Source organism: Scyliorhinus torazame, chromosome 13 (genome assembly GCF_047496885.1).
Source record: "Scyliorhinus torazame isolate Kashiwa2021f chromosome 13, sScyTor2.1, whole genome shotgun sequence".
In the NCBI taxonomy this organism is placed as follows: Eukaryota; Metazoa; Chordata; class Chondrichthyes; order Carcharhiniformes; family Scyliorhinidae; genus Scyliorhinus; species Scyliorhinus torazame.
In genome coordinates, this window is record NC_092719.1 from 9,740,156 (window position 1) to 9,759,028 (window position 18,873).

The 18,873-nt window shown below is 47.4% G+C and overlaps 1 protein-coding gene across 1 annotated transcript in view; it reads left to right on the forward strand.

The window, feature by feature from the left end:
- The window catches only part of itih2 (inter-alpha-trypsin inhibitor heavy chain 2), a 93,843-nt gene that overhangs the window by 43,572 nt on the left and 31,398 nt on the right, over positions 1–18,873 (forward strand). The window contains exons 12-13 of the mRNA XM_072471039.1: positions 8,595–8,776; positions 10,061–10,243. Coding sequence (XP_072327140.1) covers positions 8,595–8,776; positions 10,061–10,243 — 365 coding nt within the window. The remainder of the gene's footprint in view (positions 1–8,594; positions 8,777–10,060; positions 10,244–18,873) is intronic.

Here is an 18,873-nt window from a genome sequence, read left to right on the forward strand (position 1 = left end):
GAACCCGCTGCTTTGGCCTGGCCGCTCGGCCCATCTGGGCCTCAGAATAGCGGGGGTGCCGGAGAATCGCCATTTTGGGTGACTCCGGCGATTCTCCGGCCTGCGGCCCGCGAAACTCGACCGGGCCGTTCCCGCCGCTTGGGAGAATCGTGGGAGGGCGTTGGACCGGCGTCCCCGGAAATTTTGGCGGCCCAGGCGATTCTCCCAACCGGCGTGGGAGTGGAGAATCGCGCCCAATGTTCCCGCCGGCAGCGCACCCCCGCCCCAGGTTTCCCGGCGACACGGGATGGCTCCAATGGAAAATTCCTTTATAAGCAGCGGGAGGAGAGAACCCTGTCGCCGGCTAACGGTGCGCGGACATTCCCCGTCGGTAGTGGGTTGGACTCGTAATGGTGAATCCCAGCCCAGGTGTCAGATAACAGGCTCCCAAGGCAGGTCTACTTCTCCCAGCTCAGTCAGGGTAGACGCACCACAGGAGGACAGAAGAAGCGGATCAAGGGTGTGCTGAAAGCCAATATGAACAAGTGCAACATTGACATTAACTCCTGGGAGACCATCGCCTTGGATCAAACCAGGTGGTAGCAGAGTCACTCAGAAGGATACCAGCATCTTGAGAGCCAATGATGACAAAATGAAGAGGAAAAAGGGAGTGCAGCGAAAAGAAAACACCGTGACCTAAATTACTAACACGTGTCCAGACATCCCACATGACAACAAATGTTCTATGTGCCATAATGTCTGCAGATCCCAAATTGGCCTCATCAACCATCTTCAAATGTATGGAAGGCAATCATCCTTGCAAGCACGGGATAGCCAATAATTGATGTTATATATGCTTGATGAGCTCCTGGGTAAGTACATCACTCTTGTGTGCAGACTATTCCATCTCTCTATTGAATCTCTAGCACATGATGCTGATGTCATGATACACATCGCTATCTCGTTACCGTAACTATTAACCCATTCTGATACACTTCCAGCCCAAGTATAATGTAAACTTTTTTTAAGAGCAACATTAACCTGCTGAGCCATTCCAGATGACCAGCTAATATAGCGATGCCAGCTCCGATGTCAATTTCTGCCATATTGACGAATCCAGTGCCTTGATCATGCACCTTTACTTTCCCTGGGAACTCTGTAGTTTCATGTCCAATTTCTTCAATTTTAAACAGGAAACAAATAGAGCGAGAAGATTTAAAAGCGCCTCTTGACGGATCGCTCCATGAAGAGGACAAACACCACATCGCTCTCTCTTTTATACATTGATAATAATTACGTTTCTTCGTCTCCAATAATTAGAACATTAAACACGTGTAATCAGTCCACCATAAATTGAGTCTCTCAGGTGGTTTCCAATTTCTAATGGAGCGGCGTAATTCTGTCGGGAGTGCCTCCACCGGGGAGCTCTCTGCAGAAACCTCAGGTACTGGGAACTCAGCTTCATCCATTTCCATGGGGACGACAGACTCACCTGTCACAGGTTGGCTCGCTACTTCACTGCTCGGATAGTCAACAATGTTTCCTGCTGGCAACATGGTTTTAGGTGGCACTACTGGCTGCTGGGTTCAATTCTCATCCTTGGACATGGTCTTCATGCTTCCGGACGATTCGTCAAAGGCCTTGTTTTGATACAATTCCTGGGATCCATCTCGAGCTGCTTCCACAATCTCTGCCGTACAAGGCTCCATCCACTGAATACGGCCTTGTTGATTTGCCTGAATCGTGACTTTTCTTCTAACTGAACTGACTGCCCTCTACCCTCCCCCGAAAATTCAGAAACACCAGGTTTAGTCTGGTCCTGAGATGCCTTAGAATCCTGTGCCTCACTTTGGACAACAGCAGATCCCTGCTGCTCCAATACTTGATGTGCTGCGTCGGAACTGGCAACGTGTCCAAGAAATTCATCACAATTTCCTGCAGTACTGGGGGAGATGCTGCACTCTCTGGTGAAGGCAGGCGACTAAGCACATCTGTATTCCCGACATGTGTTCCAGGCCAGTGCTTGAATGTATATTGGAAGGCAGACAAAATTAACACTCAACGCTGAATTATTGATGAAGCGATTGGCGGAATAGCCAATCTTCTTTAAAAAGATCCAAGAGTGGTTTGTGGTCCATAAGAATGGTAAAGTGCCTCCTATATGCATATTGGTGAATATTCTTTACCCCACATACTATTGACAAGCCTTCTTTTTAAATCTGTGAGTAGCTTTTCTTGGCCTCTGAGAGGGTTCTCGATGCCTATCCAATAGGTCTTTCAGATCTGTCGCCCATCCTATGGGACAAAACAGCACCGTCACCATATGGGGAGGCATCACAGGTTAAAACCAGTTCCTTAGACAGGTCGAAATGCACCAATATACTCAATGGAAGTAACAATCGCTTTAATCTGTGTTATAACCTGCCTGCTTACCATTGGCTGGGGACTAATGACAATCTCACAATCCTGTGGGAGTATGAGCTTCCCCAATGAGGGGGGCGGAGAAACCATTGGTAAACTCCTAGTATAAATAAAACTGGCCAGTTTGGACCAGTAGGAAGGGGTGTGCAGCGAGGGAATTTGCTGCTGCTGTTATATATATATATGTTATTGTCAATAAATGTTATTACTTTGCATCCTTAAAACTCGTGCTGGATTCTTCGTGGCCCTTACAAAACTGGCAACGAGGATGGGATGTTATAACCTGCCTGCTTACCATTGGCTGGGGACTATTGACAATCCCACAATCCTGTGGGTGTATGAGCTTCCCCAATGAGGGGGGCGGAGAAACCATTAGTAAACTCCATGTATAAATAAAGCTGGCCAGTTTGGAACCAGCAGGAAGGAGTGTGCAGCAAGGGAAGTTGCTGCTGCTGTTATATATATATATGTTATTGTAAATAAATGTTATTACTTTGTATCCTTAAAACTCGTGCTGGATTCTTCGTGGCCCTTACAAAAATCTGTTAAAAGCTTCTTTCTGGTGCGTCTTCCAAACCCAATGCTGGTGCTTCTTTGGTAGCATATGCAAAAGGGTCAAAATTGTCGACAAATGTGGTAGAAACTGCCTAAAGTAATTCACCATTCGTAGAATGACTTGCACCCAGATGTGTTTCCGGGGGCCGATGCCTCCTTTATTGCTCTGAGCTGGTCTTCCATGAGGTGTAATTCTTGTGTAGTTACGTGACAACCCAGATAGGTGACCTCAGTGGCTTGAAAAGTACATTTTTCCTGCTTGAGGAATACTCCAGCCTCTTGAAATTTCCTTAGCGCCTCCTCTCAATTAGCTAGGTACTCCGCTTCTAACAATTCAGTTTTCAAAACATCATCCACATATACTACAATTCACAGCAAATAGACTTTCCATTGTTCCCCAGATAATAACACATGCCCACAGTACACCAAAGGGTAGGTGTACATCCTGAAACAAGCCTTTGTCCGTGTTTATCATAACATAACCTCGAGAGGCCTTGTCTAACTCAAGTTGCTGATATGCGTGGCTCATATCTAGCTTTGTATAAGATTGACCTCCAGCCAGCTTTGTGTACAAACCTTCAATCTTGGGGATTGAATATTTATCTAACTTGCAGCCTGATTAACTGTTAATTTGTAGTATCCACAGATGCAGATGGTTTTGTCAGGCTTCACCACGGGGACTATGGGTGCTGCCCACTCCACAAATTGAACCAGCTGGATAGTGCGAGTTCCTTCCAATCTCTTAAATTCCGTGTCCAACTTTCTCGCAAGGCATATGGTACTGGTCTCGCTCTAGAAAATGAGGGGTTGCCTCTGAATCTACATAGATCTTTGCCTGCAGGTCCTTTATTTTATCTAACTTGTCGCAAAACGCATCCTCATACTTCTTCATTAACTCAGGCAGCCCCTCTTCCCATACTTGGAAGATCTCTATTCAAATAATTGGGGATTTCTCCCAGTGTCTTATCCAATAATTATCCCTCAATTAACATCGACAAACATAGCTGGTCATTTATCTTTGTGTTGTTTGTGGATCTTTTTTGAAATTGTCTACAGTTTTTCCGACATTATAGCCATGACTACACTTTAAAAGTACATTGGTCACTGTAAAGCATTCTGGGATGCACTGATATTGTGAAAGGCATCTTGCAAAATCTCTTTAAAAATTAAAATATGCAGTGTCTTCAGGGCTACCTACATCCATCAATCCTTGAATAATTCAACCAAAGTTCTTAAGACATGACCTTCTTTTCCAGAGCCATGTTGAGAATCTATAGTAATCCTTCTTTTTCAAGGTACTCATGCAGAGTCTGCTTAATGATTGCTTCTAACAGCTTTCTTAGAACAATCATTAAGTTAATAGGGCTATAATTTATTTCTTGGGCCTGACTCATTTTCCTTTTTGTATATTGGTACAATGCGAAATGCACTCCAGTCAATAAAAATGATTAAAGACTCCAGCTAGCTATTAAATATAGGAGCAAGGGCCTCAATTAGCACAGCTCCCATTTTTTGAGTAGCCTCGGGTAAATGGCGGCTGGACCACTAGCCCGATACAGTTTCAGACCCTTTCTCTTTTCAGGATTACATCTGTATCCACTTTAACATTTACAAAGATATTAATGGTAGCTGAGCTTAATCTCCAGGAGTGAAGAATATTGCAAAATAACCATTTCAAATCTCAGGCATGACCTCGGAGTTCACCTGAAACTGCTGTGACCTTATGATGTCCTTTGTCACCCTCTGACCCCTAACGCAATTAGGAAAGATTTTACATCCACAACTTCCTTTTCCACTGACAGTAAAATGAAATCCACAGAACAACAGGTATGACAGGCTTAGCCTGACCAATGCAACTTCCATCCAGGCATTTGTACAAACTGAAAAAAACCCACAATGCTACACCAATTCCCATGGGTTTTCTTAGGAAACAAAAATCCTCTCCTGTTCTCTCCACCTTGCTGCTCGGCTGCCTCTCCCTCTCTGCAGGCTGCCTACATTGGAAAGCCTAACTGAGCGACAAAACTGACCACTAATCTGTCCACTGCCCACACTCACTGGGAGATTGTGCCAACCTTACCTGGCAAACAACCTGCGTGAGTTTCTCAACGCCATAGCAGTGATGAGTATGAAAGGTTGTCGGAATTTCAACCTTGCCTGGATTTTCTGCTCCCACTAGTAATGGTGGGAGTAAATTGTCTGTGATCACCCGTCATTTCTTCTCTGAAATTGACAGCGACCTCTGGAGTCCACGCATGTTCAGTTAAAGAGGGGATGCAGAAATTGCCATCAGTGGGTCTTTAGAGGGTGCACTGGTCCCAACAGACTACAATCAAGTGGAAATCATTGAACTGATGCTAACTTCCATTGTCTTGCTGCTAGGATCACTGCAAAAAAACTTGCTAAAAGATACACCTTGGTGAATGGGGTTTAACAAGTTCTTTTTAATGGCATATTAAGTTCATAGCTACACTGCTTTTTATATTTCTATATTTCAGAAATGTCATTTCTCCATTATGATTTTAAAAATCCTCATTTTTAAGCAAACCATTACAATATATATTATTGATACTTTGGCTTCCAGCTTAATCATCTGTGTATGTACCAATCATTTATTTTGCTACCTTTAAAGTTTAAATGGAGTGAAGGGGTTCAGTGGTCTCTGATTCCTGGTTTGCTGTCATCCTGACAATTGTAGTACATTTGCTGGCATCTTTCCAGCTACAAAAGCTGATGGACATGCAGCAAGCAAATCCATTTCTGATGGGGTGTCTTCACATGCCACACCTTTGCTGATGGCTGAGGAGGCCAATCCTTGGGAGGCAGGTTCTGCCACAAATGCTGGGCATGAAGCAATCAAATGTCATTGTGTAATGTTGTTTTTAGCGTTGGCTTCTGTCGCCAAGCCATGTAGACACTGATAATCGGGGTGGTGCACGTCAGCCCACAGGAGGTGCAGCCATTTTCTTCTCTGATCCAGTTAGTGACTCCCAGGTGGAACAATCGATGCATAGGGCCCTCATGCCACACTTGCAAAGATCCTTGAGGTGTAACTTTGGGCATTCCATTGGTCAACTGGCTCCGGCTTCTTCGCCATGTGGAAAGTCCTTGGGTATGAGACCTGTCTTCAATCCTGTGGCCATCCCCTAGCCAACAAAGCTGCCTCTGTTTGATAAGTGTTAACAAATTTGGGAGCTCTGCCTTGGAGAGGACTGCTGCATTCATAACCCTGTCCTGTCAGAATATATACAGAATCAGTTGCAGGCAGCAAAGATGGAAATTGTTGAGCTTCCTTTCCTATGTTTGACAGCCATGTAACAAGGTGCTGAGAATATAGACCTTATAAACCATCAGCTTGGTATAAGAGTCGGCTTGATGTTATCCCAGTTAGCAAATGTTCCATCGGTAAATATTGTGAATGTGTATGTTAGTTTACTGTCATACAAAGATATATGTGTTCAAATTGCTGAAAAAAGAGATATGCCCTTGAAGCTTTTCATCTTGCACTCAGAACACATTCACACGATGAGTGACGATGTCCTGATGAGTGCAAGATGAAAAGCTTTGACATGCCCCTTTTTTCAGCAATCCTCAAGTTCTTTGCTCCCACAAGACTCTGTGTTAATAACATTCAAATACCAATATAATAATAATAATCTTTATTAGTGTGATAATTAGGCTTACATTAACACTGCAATGAAGTTACTTTAAAAATCCATGCAAATATATTACTCCATGCAAATTAGCCCTCGTATCTTGAATGTCTACCTTGCTTCTTTTAAGGGTTTAGATTCTCCGCCGGCGGGATGCTCCGGGTGGGATTCTGTGATCCTGAGGCTAAGTGTTGACGCCGTTGCGTTTCTCGACGGCGTCAACACGGCCTCAGGATCTGCAATTCTGGCCCCTACAGCGGGCCAGCACGGCACTGGAGCAGACCCACGCCGCTCCAGCTGCTGATCCCGGTGTCAAATGGGCACCGCGGGATCCGTGCATGCGCAGTGGCACCGGCGCCAACGCGCGCATGCGCAGTGGCTTCCTTCAATGCGCTGGCCCCGACGCAACATGGCGCAGGACTACAGGGGCCGGCACGGAAGGAAGGAGGCCCCCAGCCAGAGAGGCCGGCCTGCCGATTGGTGGCCCCGATCGCGGGCCAGGCCACAGCAGAGGCCCCCCCTGGGGTCGGACCCCCCTACCCCCACACAGGCCGCCCCCCGACCCTTCCACGCCGAGTTCCCGCCGGCTGAGAGCAGGTGTGGACGGCGTCGGTGGGACTCGGCTTTTTTACGACGGCCGCTCGGCCCATCCCGGGCCGAGAATCGGCGGGCGGGCCGTGTAGAGCAGCCGCGACCAGCGCTGTGCCAACCACACCGCGTCGGGGCGATGTGGCGTGATTTGCGCCAGTCGCGGGGATCCTCCGGCCCGGCCCCAGGCTGAGAGAATCCCGCCCTCCGTCTGGCCGGCAGCCCAGGGTTTCCCAACGGCATGGGGTTGCTCCAGAATGGGAAACCCCATTGACCAGCCAGCGTAATGGAGCATCCCGCCGGCGGGGTGAAACTGAAATGTGGCGCAGCGGGGCGGAGAATCCAGCCCAAGGACTTTGTGATGGAGTAACCGCTGAAGTGATAATTGCCTTTTAATGTAGATTTTTAAACAGTTGTCACTTTCCATCCACTAAAGGTGAAAGTGGGTGTGATCGTGTAGCAGACTGTGTCAATCATCTTGTTGGATTTGCATTTTTGGGCTGGATTATTAAACAAGGTGTACAAGTCTTTTTTCCCTTCACTATACTGCCCCTACAGATAACATTTTGTGAGTTTGATATTTCTGGGAGGCAGCAATACGACTCACTGCTGGACGATTAACGTCGATTCACCCATTCATATCACTTGTGGCTCAGATGACGGCATTCTCACCCGTGAGTCAGGAGGTTGTGGGTTTACGTCGCAATCCAGGACCCCAGACCAGAAATCATGGCCTGCAGAATGCTGCGGAAATGCTGCACAGTTGGAGGTGCTGTCTTTCAGATGAGGTGTTAACCTGAGGCCCTTTCAGCCCTCTCAATTGGATGTAAAAGATCCATGGCACTATTTTGAGGAGCTGGGGAATCCAGGCCAATATTTACCCACCACCTCCCCCCTCCGCCCCCGTCCCACACACACAATGAACATCGTGGGCCGAAGGGCCTGTACTGCGCTGTATTGTTCTATGTTCTATGCCAACATTGAGGGCATTTAAAAGTTTATTGGATAAACATATGGATGATAATGGTATAGTGTAGGTTAGATGGCTTTTGTTTCGGTGCAACATCGTGGGCCGAAGGGCCTGTACTGCGCTGCATTGTTCTATGTTCTATCACACAAACAGATCAACAGGTCATTATCGCATTGCTGTTTGTGGGATCTTACTGTGTACAGATTGGCTGCCACATTTGCTACATTATGACAATGACCAGGCTTTTAAAGTACTTAATTGGCTGAAAAGCTCAATGGGATGAGATTATGAAAGGCGCTATATGGATGCAAGTCTTTCTTTTCCATTCAAAAGTCGTGACAAGTGATGAATTCCCCTCTGTACATACATTTTGTCTATTATAGGCAAAGACAGATTCCAGAGCCTTATAGCTTGATTTTAATTTGCAGGTGAAATTAAACTGAGCAACATACAGAGGAACGTCAGAAGGCAAATGCAGGAAGACTTCTCCCTCTTCTGCCTTGGAATTGGGTTTGATGTGGACTACGACTTCCTGGAAAGGATAGCTCTCGAAAACCGAGGAGTCGCTCGCCGCATTCAGGCAAATGTGAATGCATCCAGTCAGCTGACGGTAATGCGTTACTAAAAACAATCAGTTAAGGCTTTTTTGCTTCTGCTTTCCATTTGTTTTAGAATCATAGAATCCCTACAGTGCAGAAGGAGGCCATTCAGCCCATCAAGTCTGCACCGACCCTTTGAACAACCACACTACCTAGGCCCAATCCCCCGGCCTATTCCTGCAACTCCACCCTAACGGGCAATTTAGCATGGCCAATCTGTACATCCTTGGACTGTGGGTGGAAACCGGAGCACCCAGAAGAAACCCACACAGACACAGGGAGAAAGTCACCCGAGGTAGGAATCAAACCTGGCGCTGTGATGCAGCAGTGCTAACCACTACGCACCGTACCGCCCTAACTCACATGGATTCTGTTTTTTGTTGCCAGTTCAGTTATGGTTGTTGCTATGACAGTCAAATTCTTCCCCAACACTTCTTTTCTGGGCAGTAGATGAAAGGGTTGATGCTATAATTAACTTTAAAGGGCCTCACGGCGCCGAGGTCCCAGGCTCGATCCCGGCTCGAGGTCACTGTTCGTGTGGAGGTTGCACATTCTCCCCGTGTTTGCGTGGGTTTCACCCCCACAACCCAAAGATGTGCAGGGTAGGTGGATTGGCCATGCCAAATTGCCCCTTAATTGGAAAAAATGATTGCCTGTAGTTTATCAATACATTTCTCTTGGGTAAATTGATGTTAAGAATTATAATTTCACCCCAAGTCTTTTCCTACAGCTTTTAGATATTTCTACTGGCAAGCATCAAGCGAACGTTTGAATTATTTCAGCCTGAACTACTTTCTTTAAAAAATTAGCATTATTATTTTGTGCATTCCTTTACTGGTTCTTCTGACTTTGTACTTCAAAGTTGCACCCAATTTTGAAGTTATTTTATTTCTAGGATCTCTTTACTCTAAAGAGAATTATTTCATGGTCTCCCTGTCTAATCTGCTGTGTGGTGGTCCACTTCCTGCTACCTCTGTGGGGGCAAATGCAAGGTCACCACTTGACAGCATAAGTGGACCTCCAGCTAGGTAGGCAAAGGGGTCGCTTATGCGCCCTCGTCCAACTATTCCACGGAAATGTCCGTCGGAGTGCCTGTCATTCCATTTTCCAGTTCCTAATAATACACCAGCTTGGGCAGTACTCTTCCTGCAGAACCCCCTTCTGGACCGGGGGGTGGGGATGGGGGGTGGGGGGGAGTGGATAGGGGGGGGGGAGGTGGATATCACTGTATTGATGTGTTGAAAAGTTCAAGTTGAATTTAGTTACCAGACTGTGATTCTAATTGTGAATGACAGGATTTCTATGAAGAAGTGGCCACACCATTGCTGCGAATGATCAACATACAATATGGCGATGATGTATCAGAGGTGACGCAAGATAGTTTTGACAAGTATTTCAGTGGATCTGAGATCATTATAGCAGGAAAATTTAAGAACAAGAAGCCTTCAACTATGACATGTCGGGTGTCAGCATCTTCAGTAAGTGCATGTAGCAACCCATTGATCTCAGTACAACTGCTTGGACCTTAGTAAATATAATATAGTTCTTACAGTTCTAACAATTACTTGTCACTTGTTTAGCCCATAATTTCCAGTGGAGAATTTGCTTCGCATAAATGTTTTTGATGAGTTGCTGTGTGTTAAAGCTCCTGTGCCTGTGGGATACAGTAGCAATGGACTCATTAGCCCCATAGCTAATTCTTTATGTAGATTCATCTCTCATCTGGGCACTAACAAGAATAAAATGAAAAGACAAATTTTAAAGCTCAGGATGGGATGAAGATATTAAGAGAAAGTCGTAAAGGAAGAGAGAGAAGATGGGAATGAGAAAGTGGCAGAAGGATGGCGAGAAACAATGGGGAAGTGATAAGGGATGAGGAAAGGGCATGAAAAATGAGGAAACGATGGGGGAAGAAGACAGATAAATGGAAGATACGGTTCCATTTGTCAATGCTGTTAAATCAACTGAAGTGTTTTACAGTGACTTACATCTTAGAGTTCAGTAGTTATCGCAATGTGATCAGGGCACGAGGTGAACTCTTTGTTCTTCTTCAAGGATTACATCCACATCTGTAATATCCACTAGAACAGGTAGACAGGAACTTGGTTATCATTTCATCCATAAGATAACGGGCTGGATTTTCCATTTCTCCGGCTAAGTGCCGGCTCGAACAGAGAATATGCGGGAGTTTCACAACAGGAAAATCAGCGGCGACCCCTCACCGCACCGAGTGAAACTCCCGTGGATCACGCCGAAAACAGACGGAAAATGGCCGGGTCCCAGGCCGCGCATGCGCACGGCAGACGGCCTGCACCGGTTGCGCCTTACAACATGGCACCGGCTGTGCGAGAAACCTAACCCGCCAACCGCGACCCCACAGCCAACCCCTGGCCACCCCGCACCAGCCTCCCCATCCCGAGCAGAAGCCCCCCTCCGGCACGGATCGCAGCCGAATGTGGCGGCACTGAACAACTGTCCACAGCCGGCAAGCTGGGTTCCCGAACGCTGGGACCACACGTGTCTTGCGCCGTTGGGAACTCGGCCCATTGGGGGCAGAGCATCGCGGGTGGGCTGGCTGATGACGCGCCAACGGCCTTGTGACTGCGCGCGCCGTGTGTCATGATGACGCCATTTTGGAGGGAGCGGACCGGTGTCAAACCAGTGCCGGCCCCGATTGCGGTGTCAGAATCCATTCACCGCCCGATCTCCGATCACAATTTCGGCGGTGGGCCACGGAGAATCCACCCAACACCGCTGGTAGCGATTTAGTTAACCTAGAGTTCAAGCAGGATAGGTTGAATCATCTAGTTTATTGTCTAAGATTATCAGCAGCCTTAAACAGGACCAGCCTGAGAAAATTTCAGAATGTTGTAACTAACAAATTAGATTTCAACAAAAGATTTAAGAGAAAATGGATATTTATATGATCTGTAGTGAAGTTGTAAATTGGATTAATAATGAGTTAGGTGATGGGAAAGAAAGTGAAAATAATTTGAATAGCGTAGATCTGAAAAGTAAGGTTTAACAGCAATAACCTGCCAAACATAACATTTTGATGATTTCATTTTGCATTTTGCTATTTTTCCATCAAGCTTGCCAGTGTAGAAAGAGATCAGGTCTCCATTTATAAATCCCCCAACGCAACTCCCAAATCCCACCTCCAACACTCCAATTTACCTGTTGGGGCACCCTTGACGCCCCTTGCCCCCACCTCATCTGGGCACCCCTAGGCACAATCCCCAGCAGGGGCAAAATGCCACTTTGGCACCATAGCACTACTGGCCTGACATCCTGGCAGTGCCACCTGGCCACCCAGAGACCAACCACCCCGGGAGCCTCCAATCGCCTGGGAGACGCCCCTAAGTGCCATTCCGCCTAGTCCCTGTTTTTGGAGACCAGTGCTAATCGGCACCCAGCTGGGGTCTCCTCTGCGAGGGGATTCAATCCCGGGCGCTGGTTAGATCCGGTGGAGACATATCTAAGTGTACCTAACTGCAGACTTAGATATGCAAAATGAGATCTGCTCATTGTGGGAGGATCCAGATTGTGACACCTTGCGCAATTCCATTCGATCTTGCAGGAGACTTCTTGTGGGATTAGCCGACCATGTCACATCCCGGGTCAGGCGTGGCGTGGCTGTTTGATTTCGCCCAATCTCTCAAATGTCTGATAAGTCTAAGTCTCCACAGACATTCCTTACATTTCAACTCTTTGACAGAGGGATCAGGGTTTTAACTATTCTCCACACTATCTCAAGCAAGTGCAATGCTCAAAGTGACTCACTGATGAAGGAGCTACACTCCGAAAGATAGTGATTCAAAATAAACCTGTTGGACTTTAACCTGGTGTTGTAATACTTTTTACTATGCTCAAAGTGATCAGAGAACTACCCAATTTAGTAATGACTTCCTTTGACTTGTAATTCTATGGGATTTGTCGTGTTAGGTACACTGGTCTAACACTGGCTGCAACTGGATGCAGCTTAGATCAGAAAGATACTCCAGACCTTGAAGTTAGTTCAATCAGGTTTATTGAACTAATAGCACAGTTCTCTGTGAGTTTGACTCTCTGCTAACTTAACTCTGGTTACTCTGTCTGGCTGAACCAGACTAGCTCTTAGCCACGTGGTGGAGGTGTGAGATTGTAATAACACCCTTGACTGACTCTCTAGATGTCCATCAGTGGAAAGAGGCAGAGTGTGAGTGCCTCGTGTCTTTTATAGTCAGATCCCACCCCTGAGTGTCCTGCCTCTTTATTGGTCATGTCCTGTTCTCTGTGTCCATTAGCTGCTTGTCTGTATATCATCATGTGTGTGTCCGCATATCATGATATCTCCCCTTTTTTTAATGTTTGGATGACATATGTGAACGTATTTACAAGAATAGGCCAATATTAACATATATACATGCAGTGGATGTGAACATATGTACATGTGAAAACAGCTGTCTCATGCGAGAACACAGAACATAGCAAACAGAACAAATGTCCATAAGTCCAGTCTCTGTGGCTTGCGTCTGATCCTGGTCGACCGCCGGAGAGGTGGTGGTGGGGACGACAGCGCCTTGATGGGCGGGATTGAAGTCTGACTGGTGGCTTCGTGAGTCGAGGTATTAGGAGGTGGCAAAACAACAGAAGGAAACGGAGAAGAATGTGGTTACGGGCAGGCAACTTTGCGCAGTGCCCGTCTGTTTCGTCGCACAACAGAACCATCAGCCAGACACACAACATACGAGCGGGGGGGCAGCAGCCTGTCGAACAACGACAGCTGGAGCTGACCAGCCTCCATCAGGGATCTTGACCCAAACAGTGTCTGACGGGGATAACATGGGCAAATCGGTGGCATGAGCATCATAGCCCTGTTTTTGCCGGTCTCGGAGCTGCTGCACCTTCTGCAGCACCGGGAGGTGATCCAGGTTGGGCAAGTGTATGGCTGGAAGTGTCGTTCACAGGTCCCTGTTCATCAGGAGTTGAGCCGGCGACATGTCAGTGGACAGTGGGGTCGACCTGTACGCAGCAGTGCAAGGTGAATGTCAGACGCAGAATCCTTGGCCTTGCAGATGAGCTGCTTCACTATGTGCACCCCTTTCTCAATGTTTCCGTTTGACTGCGGATAGTGTGGGCTGGAAGTGATCTGCCAAACGGTGTGTTGAAGGTGCAGAGCCTTCTGCTGGACCCGTCCAGCTGGATTTGCCAGAATCCATGTGACGCATCTAACTTCGTGAAAAACCGTGCATGTGCCATCTCACTGGTGAGTTCCTCCCGCTTTGGGATGGGGTACTGTTCACGCATTATATTCTGGTTGAGATCCTTGGGATCAATGCAGATGCGCAGGTCTCCAGAGGGTTTTTTAACCACCACCATCGAGCTGACCCAGTCAGTCGGTTCGGGTACCCTGGAAATGATCCCTTGCTGCTGCAGCTCCTCGAGCTGTTCCTTCAGGCGCTCCTTCAGCGGAGCCGGGACCCGGCGTGGTGCATGGACCAGTGGCTTGGCATCAGGTCACAGTAGGATCTTGTACCGATATGGCAAAGTGCCCATCCCGTCAAACATATCTGGATACTGAGCGAGGATGTCGTCAATGCCAGATTGAAGAACCACGTTGGAGGATGTCGTTGAATAAACCCACTACACCAGGTTTAACTTTTTGCAGGCATGCGCGCCCAGTAGGGATGCCCTGTCCGGCTTGACAATTTCAAACCTTAGCCGTGCATGGGTACTCCGGTTGGAGACGAGTAGATGGCAGTACCCCAGTGCCGTGATGGTGTTACCGTTATTGTCCAGGAGCTGGCAGGCTGCTGGAAGGACCTCCGGGTGCTTCATTATGCATTTGAAGTGAGAGGAGGTTGGCAGAAGCACCTGTGTCCAGCTTGAACTGGATGGAGCAGCGGTTGACCTGCATCACCGCACGCCATTCGTCCTCCGAATCCACAGCGAGGATGGACTGAATGCGAGATGGGTTAGGTGTGGCGTGTTCACGTGTGGTAATGATGCCCACTTGGTAGGCAGACTCCAGGCACTCGTCCTCTGGATCCGTTGTACTGCCAGGATCAGAATCCTGTAATCGTTGTTGCACATTCTGGATGTGCCGTCGTCAGAATTGGGAGCGCTGGCCCCTGACTGGCGGTGCAGACCTGCACAAGGCTGCATAGTGTCCAGGCTTCCCGCAGTTTAAACATCACCTGCCTCTTGCAGGGCAGTGTCCCTTTAAGTGGGCGGTGCCACAGTTCGGGCACGTCATGACGTCGGCATCGTGACACGTGTACGTCGTCGCACATGCGCAGTGCTGCCGGCAGACGTCTGCACCTGCGCAGTGTGGGTGTCGACCGCTTCGTTATCACGTTCACATCGCGCATGTGTGGGGCTCCGGGAAAAGCGCGCAAGATGGTCGCTGTCTTCAATGCTGAGGCGCTGCATCTGGGAGATGGCCTGCACACTCACTGCCTCGCGGAAGGCAAGTTTCTCACTTTCAGCTGATTTGTATTGGGAATACCGATTTTTTGCGTGCTCATGCACTGTACATTTTTCAATTGCGACTGGCAGGGTCATCTGCTTGATTTTTAAGAGCTGCTCTCTCAGAGGATCAGAGGGAACTCCAAACATGATTTGGTCTCTGATCATGGAGTCAGCAACACCACCAAAGTTGCAGGACAGCGCTAGCAGGCGGAGGCTAGTTAAGAAGGCATTGAAAGATTCATCTTTACCTTGAAGACGTTGTTTGAATATGTAGCGCTCGAAGATTTCATTGGTGTCCACTTCACAGAGACTATTGAACTTGTCCAGGTTGTTCTGAAACTTTGTCTTGTCCTGGCCTTCAGTGAAGTTAAACGAGTTGAAGAGTTCGATGGCTTGATCACCCGCTGTTGAGAGGAGAAGCGCGATCTTTCTTGCATCAGACGCACCCTCGAGATCTGAGGCTGCGATGTACAGCAGAGACTTTTGCTTGAATGTCCGCCAGTTGCCACTGAGATTGCCAGAGGTCCTGAGCTGGTGAGGAGCCTGAATCTTCTCCATGGTGCCAGGATACATTTGCTGGTCATCACGGAACGGACTCAGGTAAGCCACCATTAAATTAGTGGGTTTAAATTAGCTCCTCACCAGCTCAGGACCTCCTGGTATCATGTCATGTTAGGTACACTGGTCTAACACTGGCTGCAACTGGATGCAGCTTAGATCAGAAAGATACTCCAGACCTTGAAGTTAGTTCAATCAGGTTTATTGAACTAATAGCACAGTTCTCTGTGGGTTTGACTCTCTGCTAACTTAAGTGTGGTGACTCTGTCTGACTGAACCAGACTAGCTCTTAGCCACGTGGTGGAGGTGTGAGATTGTAACAACACCCTTGACTGACTCTCTCGATGTTCATCAGTGGAAAGAGGCAGAGTGTGAGCGCCTCGTGTCTTTTATAGTCAGATCCCACCCCTGAGTGTCCTGTCTGCTTATTGGTCATGTCCTGTTCTCTGTGTCCATTAGCTGCTTGTCTGTATATCATTATGTGTATGTCTGCATATCATGACAGGGTTGGCTGTGTAGTTCAGCATTCTATTAGCTTTCTTGTTTGATGCTGTGCATTGATTCAACACATTAACCATTGTGTCGACTAGAACTCCGTAGTCTCTTTCAGTTTTGTTCTTGGCTTTGTGGAGTGAGCGGTACTTTATCTGTGTTTAAATGAGTTTAATCTGGCATTGCTCTGTCCACTTACACATTTTATCAATTCATATTTCAGAACTGCTCAGTTTCGGATTATAAACCCCACCACTGAAAATAACTACTTTTGGCAGTCAGTTACGTTGGCTGGCATTAACCTCAGTTTCAAAGTTGCTGTTTATCTTGAGCAGAAACGGCTGTGTTAACTCACTACTTTGCATTTGTTAAAGGGCGCTTAACGCAAGAAAGCCGTAAGTAAATAGCAACTCATTAATGTTCAATTAAATTATGTTTACTTAAACCCTTCTAATTCTCTTCTAATTAGAGTTTGGACTAAGCCAGTACTTCTAAAGCTTTCCTCTGCTGTGGCCCCATTTTAATGCTTCACCCTTGATGTGACCCCAAAGTGAAAATTGGGGCTGGTGGGGATACAAACAGAAAAAAACAACAAAAGACACCCACCATTTTGTAAAGAGGTCATTGGATTAGGCTACGGCCACAGGTAAAAGATAATTGTGTACATTTGAAGGGGGCCTCGCCACCAATCCCAGGACTGTCAATCCTGAGTCTCCGCTCCACGGCCGCTGTTGCTTCCTGGGAGCTCGCCGCTCCGGTAGCTCACCCTGCAACCACACTCAGTTCAGGAAAGCCTGGACTAGAAGTACCAACTGGTGTGTTGGGTGTTCTGGATCACAAACAGGTCACCAATACTTGAAGTGGTGCAACTCTATTTTATTATAAGGTTAACTATATTAACATACTTGAACTGTGGGTAAATACAATACCAGCTTTAACTGTTGACCCTTGCCTAGTCCTAACCAGGTGATGCACTCAGCACATGGTGAATGTCTGTGTTGCAGGCTGTGAGCTCTGTGCTCCAAGCTGGCTGCTACTAGAATGAGCGGGAACTCTCCTATCCCCTGTCTTTATAGTGCGTGTGCTCTCACAGGTGATTGGCTGCGATATTGTGTATGCTGATTGGTCCCACTGCATGTCCATCTGTGTGTATGTGTGTGTCTGCACCATAATATACTGGTGTATATTATGACATCCCCCCTTTTATATAAAGAACATGTGCCTGCGTGACAATAAATATTGTGTAGTGAATGTGCCTGACTATGTTTGTGCATGTTATTTACATGACTATGTACATGAGGCTAATCTATTTACGCGGGAAGGTGCCTGGTGCAGAGAAATAGGGTGTCACACCAACAACGAAATGAACATTATATACAAACTACTGGAACGATGAAACAGGATAACAGAACAGATCAAAGAGTCCAACATTGTAAAACTCATAAGTCAAGTCTCTGAGGTGGGCGACGAATTCTGGTTGACCGCCTCAAGGGTGGGTCAGGAGCCACCAGCTGAGGAAGGGGCTGGGCCACGGCAGAGTGAGGAGAATGCAGAGTATTCGGAATCTCCACATAGTCCAGGTTGGGGACAACAGGAGGGCGTCGCACCGGTGGAGGATCACATACCGAGCGTGGAACGAGACAAAGGGCAGGCCGATTGCGGCAGCGAATGGAACCATCTGGCAGACGAACCAGGAACAAGCGGGGAGCCACCTGCCGAAGAACCACAGCAGTTGCAGACCAGCCACCCTCTGGAAGATGGATGCGGATGTTGTCATCCGGCGCCAGAGCAGGGAGATCAGTCACCCGAGCGTCATAAAGAACAAAGAACAAAGAAATGTACAGCACAGGAACAGGCCCTTCGGCCCTCCAAGCCCGTGCCGACCATACTGCCCGACTAAACTACAATCTTCTACACTTCCTGGGTCCGTATCCTTCTATTCCCATCCTATTCATATATTTGTCAAGATGCCCCTTAAATGTCCCTATCGTCCCTGCCTCCACTACCTCCTCCGGTAGTGAGTTCCAGGCACCCACTACCCTCTGCGTAAAAAACTTGCCTCGTACATCTACTCTAAACTTTGCCCCTCTCACCTTAAACCTATGCCCCCTAGTAATTGACCCCTCTACCCTGGGGAAAAGCCTCTGACTATCCACTCTGTCTATGCCCCTCATAATTTTGTATACCTCTATCAGGTCGCCCCTCAACCTCCTTCGTTCCAGTGAGAACAAACCGAGTTTATTCAATCGCTCCTCATAGCTTATGCCCTCCATACCAGGCAACATTCTGGTAAATCTCTTCTGCACCCTCTCTAAAGCCTCCACATCCTTCTGGTAGTGTGGCGACCAGAATTGAACACTATACTCCAAGTGTGGCCTAACTAAGGTTCTATACAGCTGCAACATGACTTGCCAATTCTTATACTCAATGCCCCGGCCAATGAAGGCAAGCATGCCGTATGCCTTCTTGACTACCTTCTCCACCTGTGTAGCCCCTTTCAGTGATCTGTGGACCTGTACTCCTAGATCTCTTTGACTTTCAATACTCTTGAGGGTTCTACCATTCACTGTATATTCCCTACCTGCATTAGCCCTTCCAAAATGCA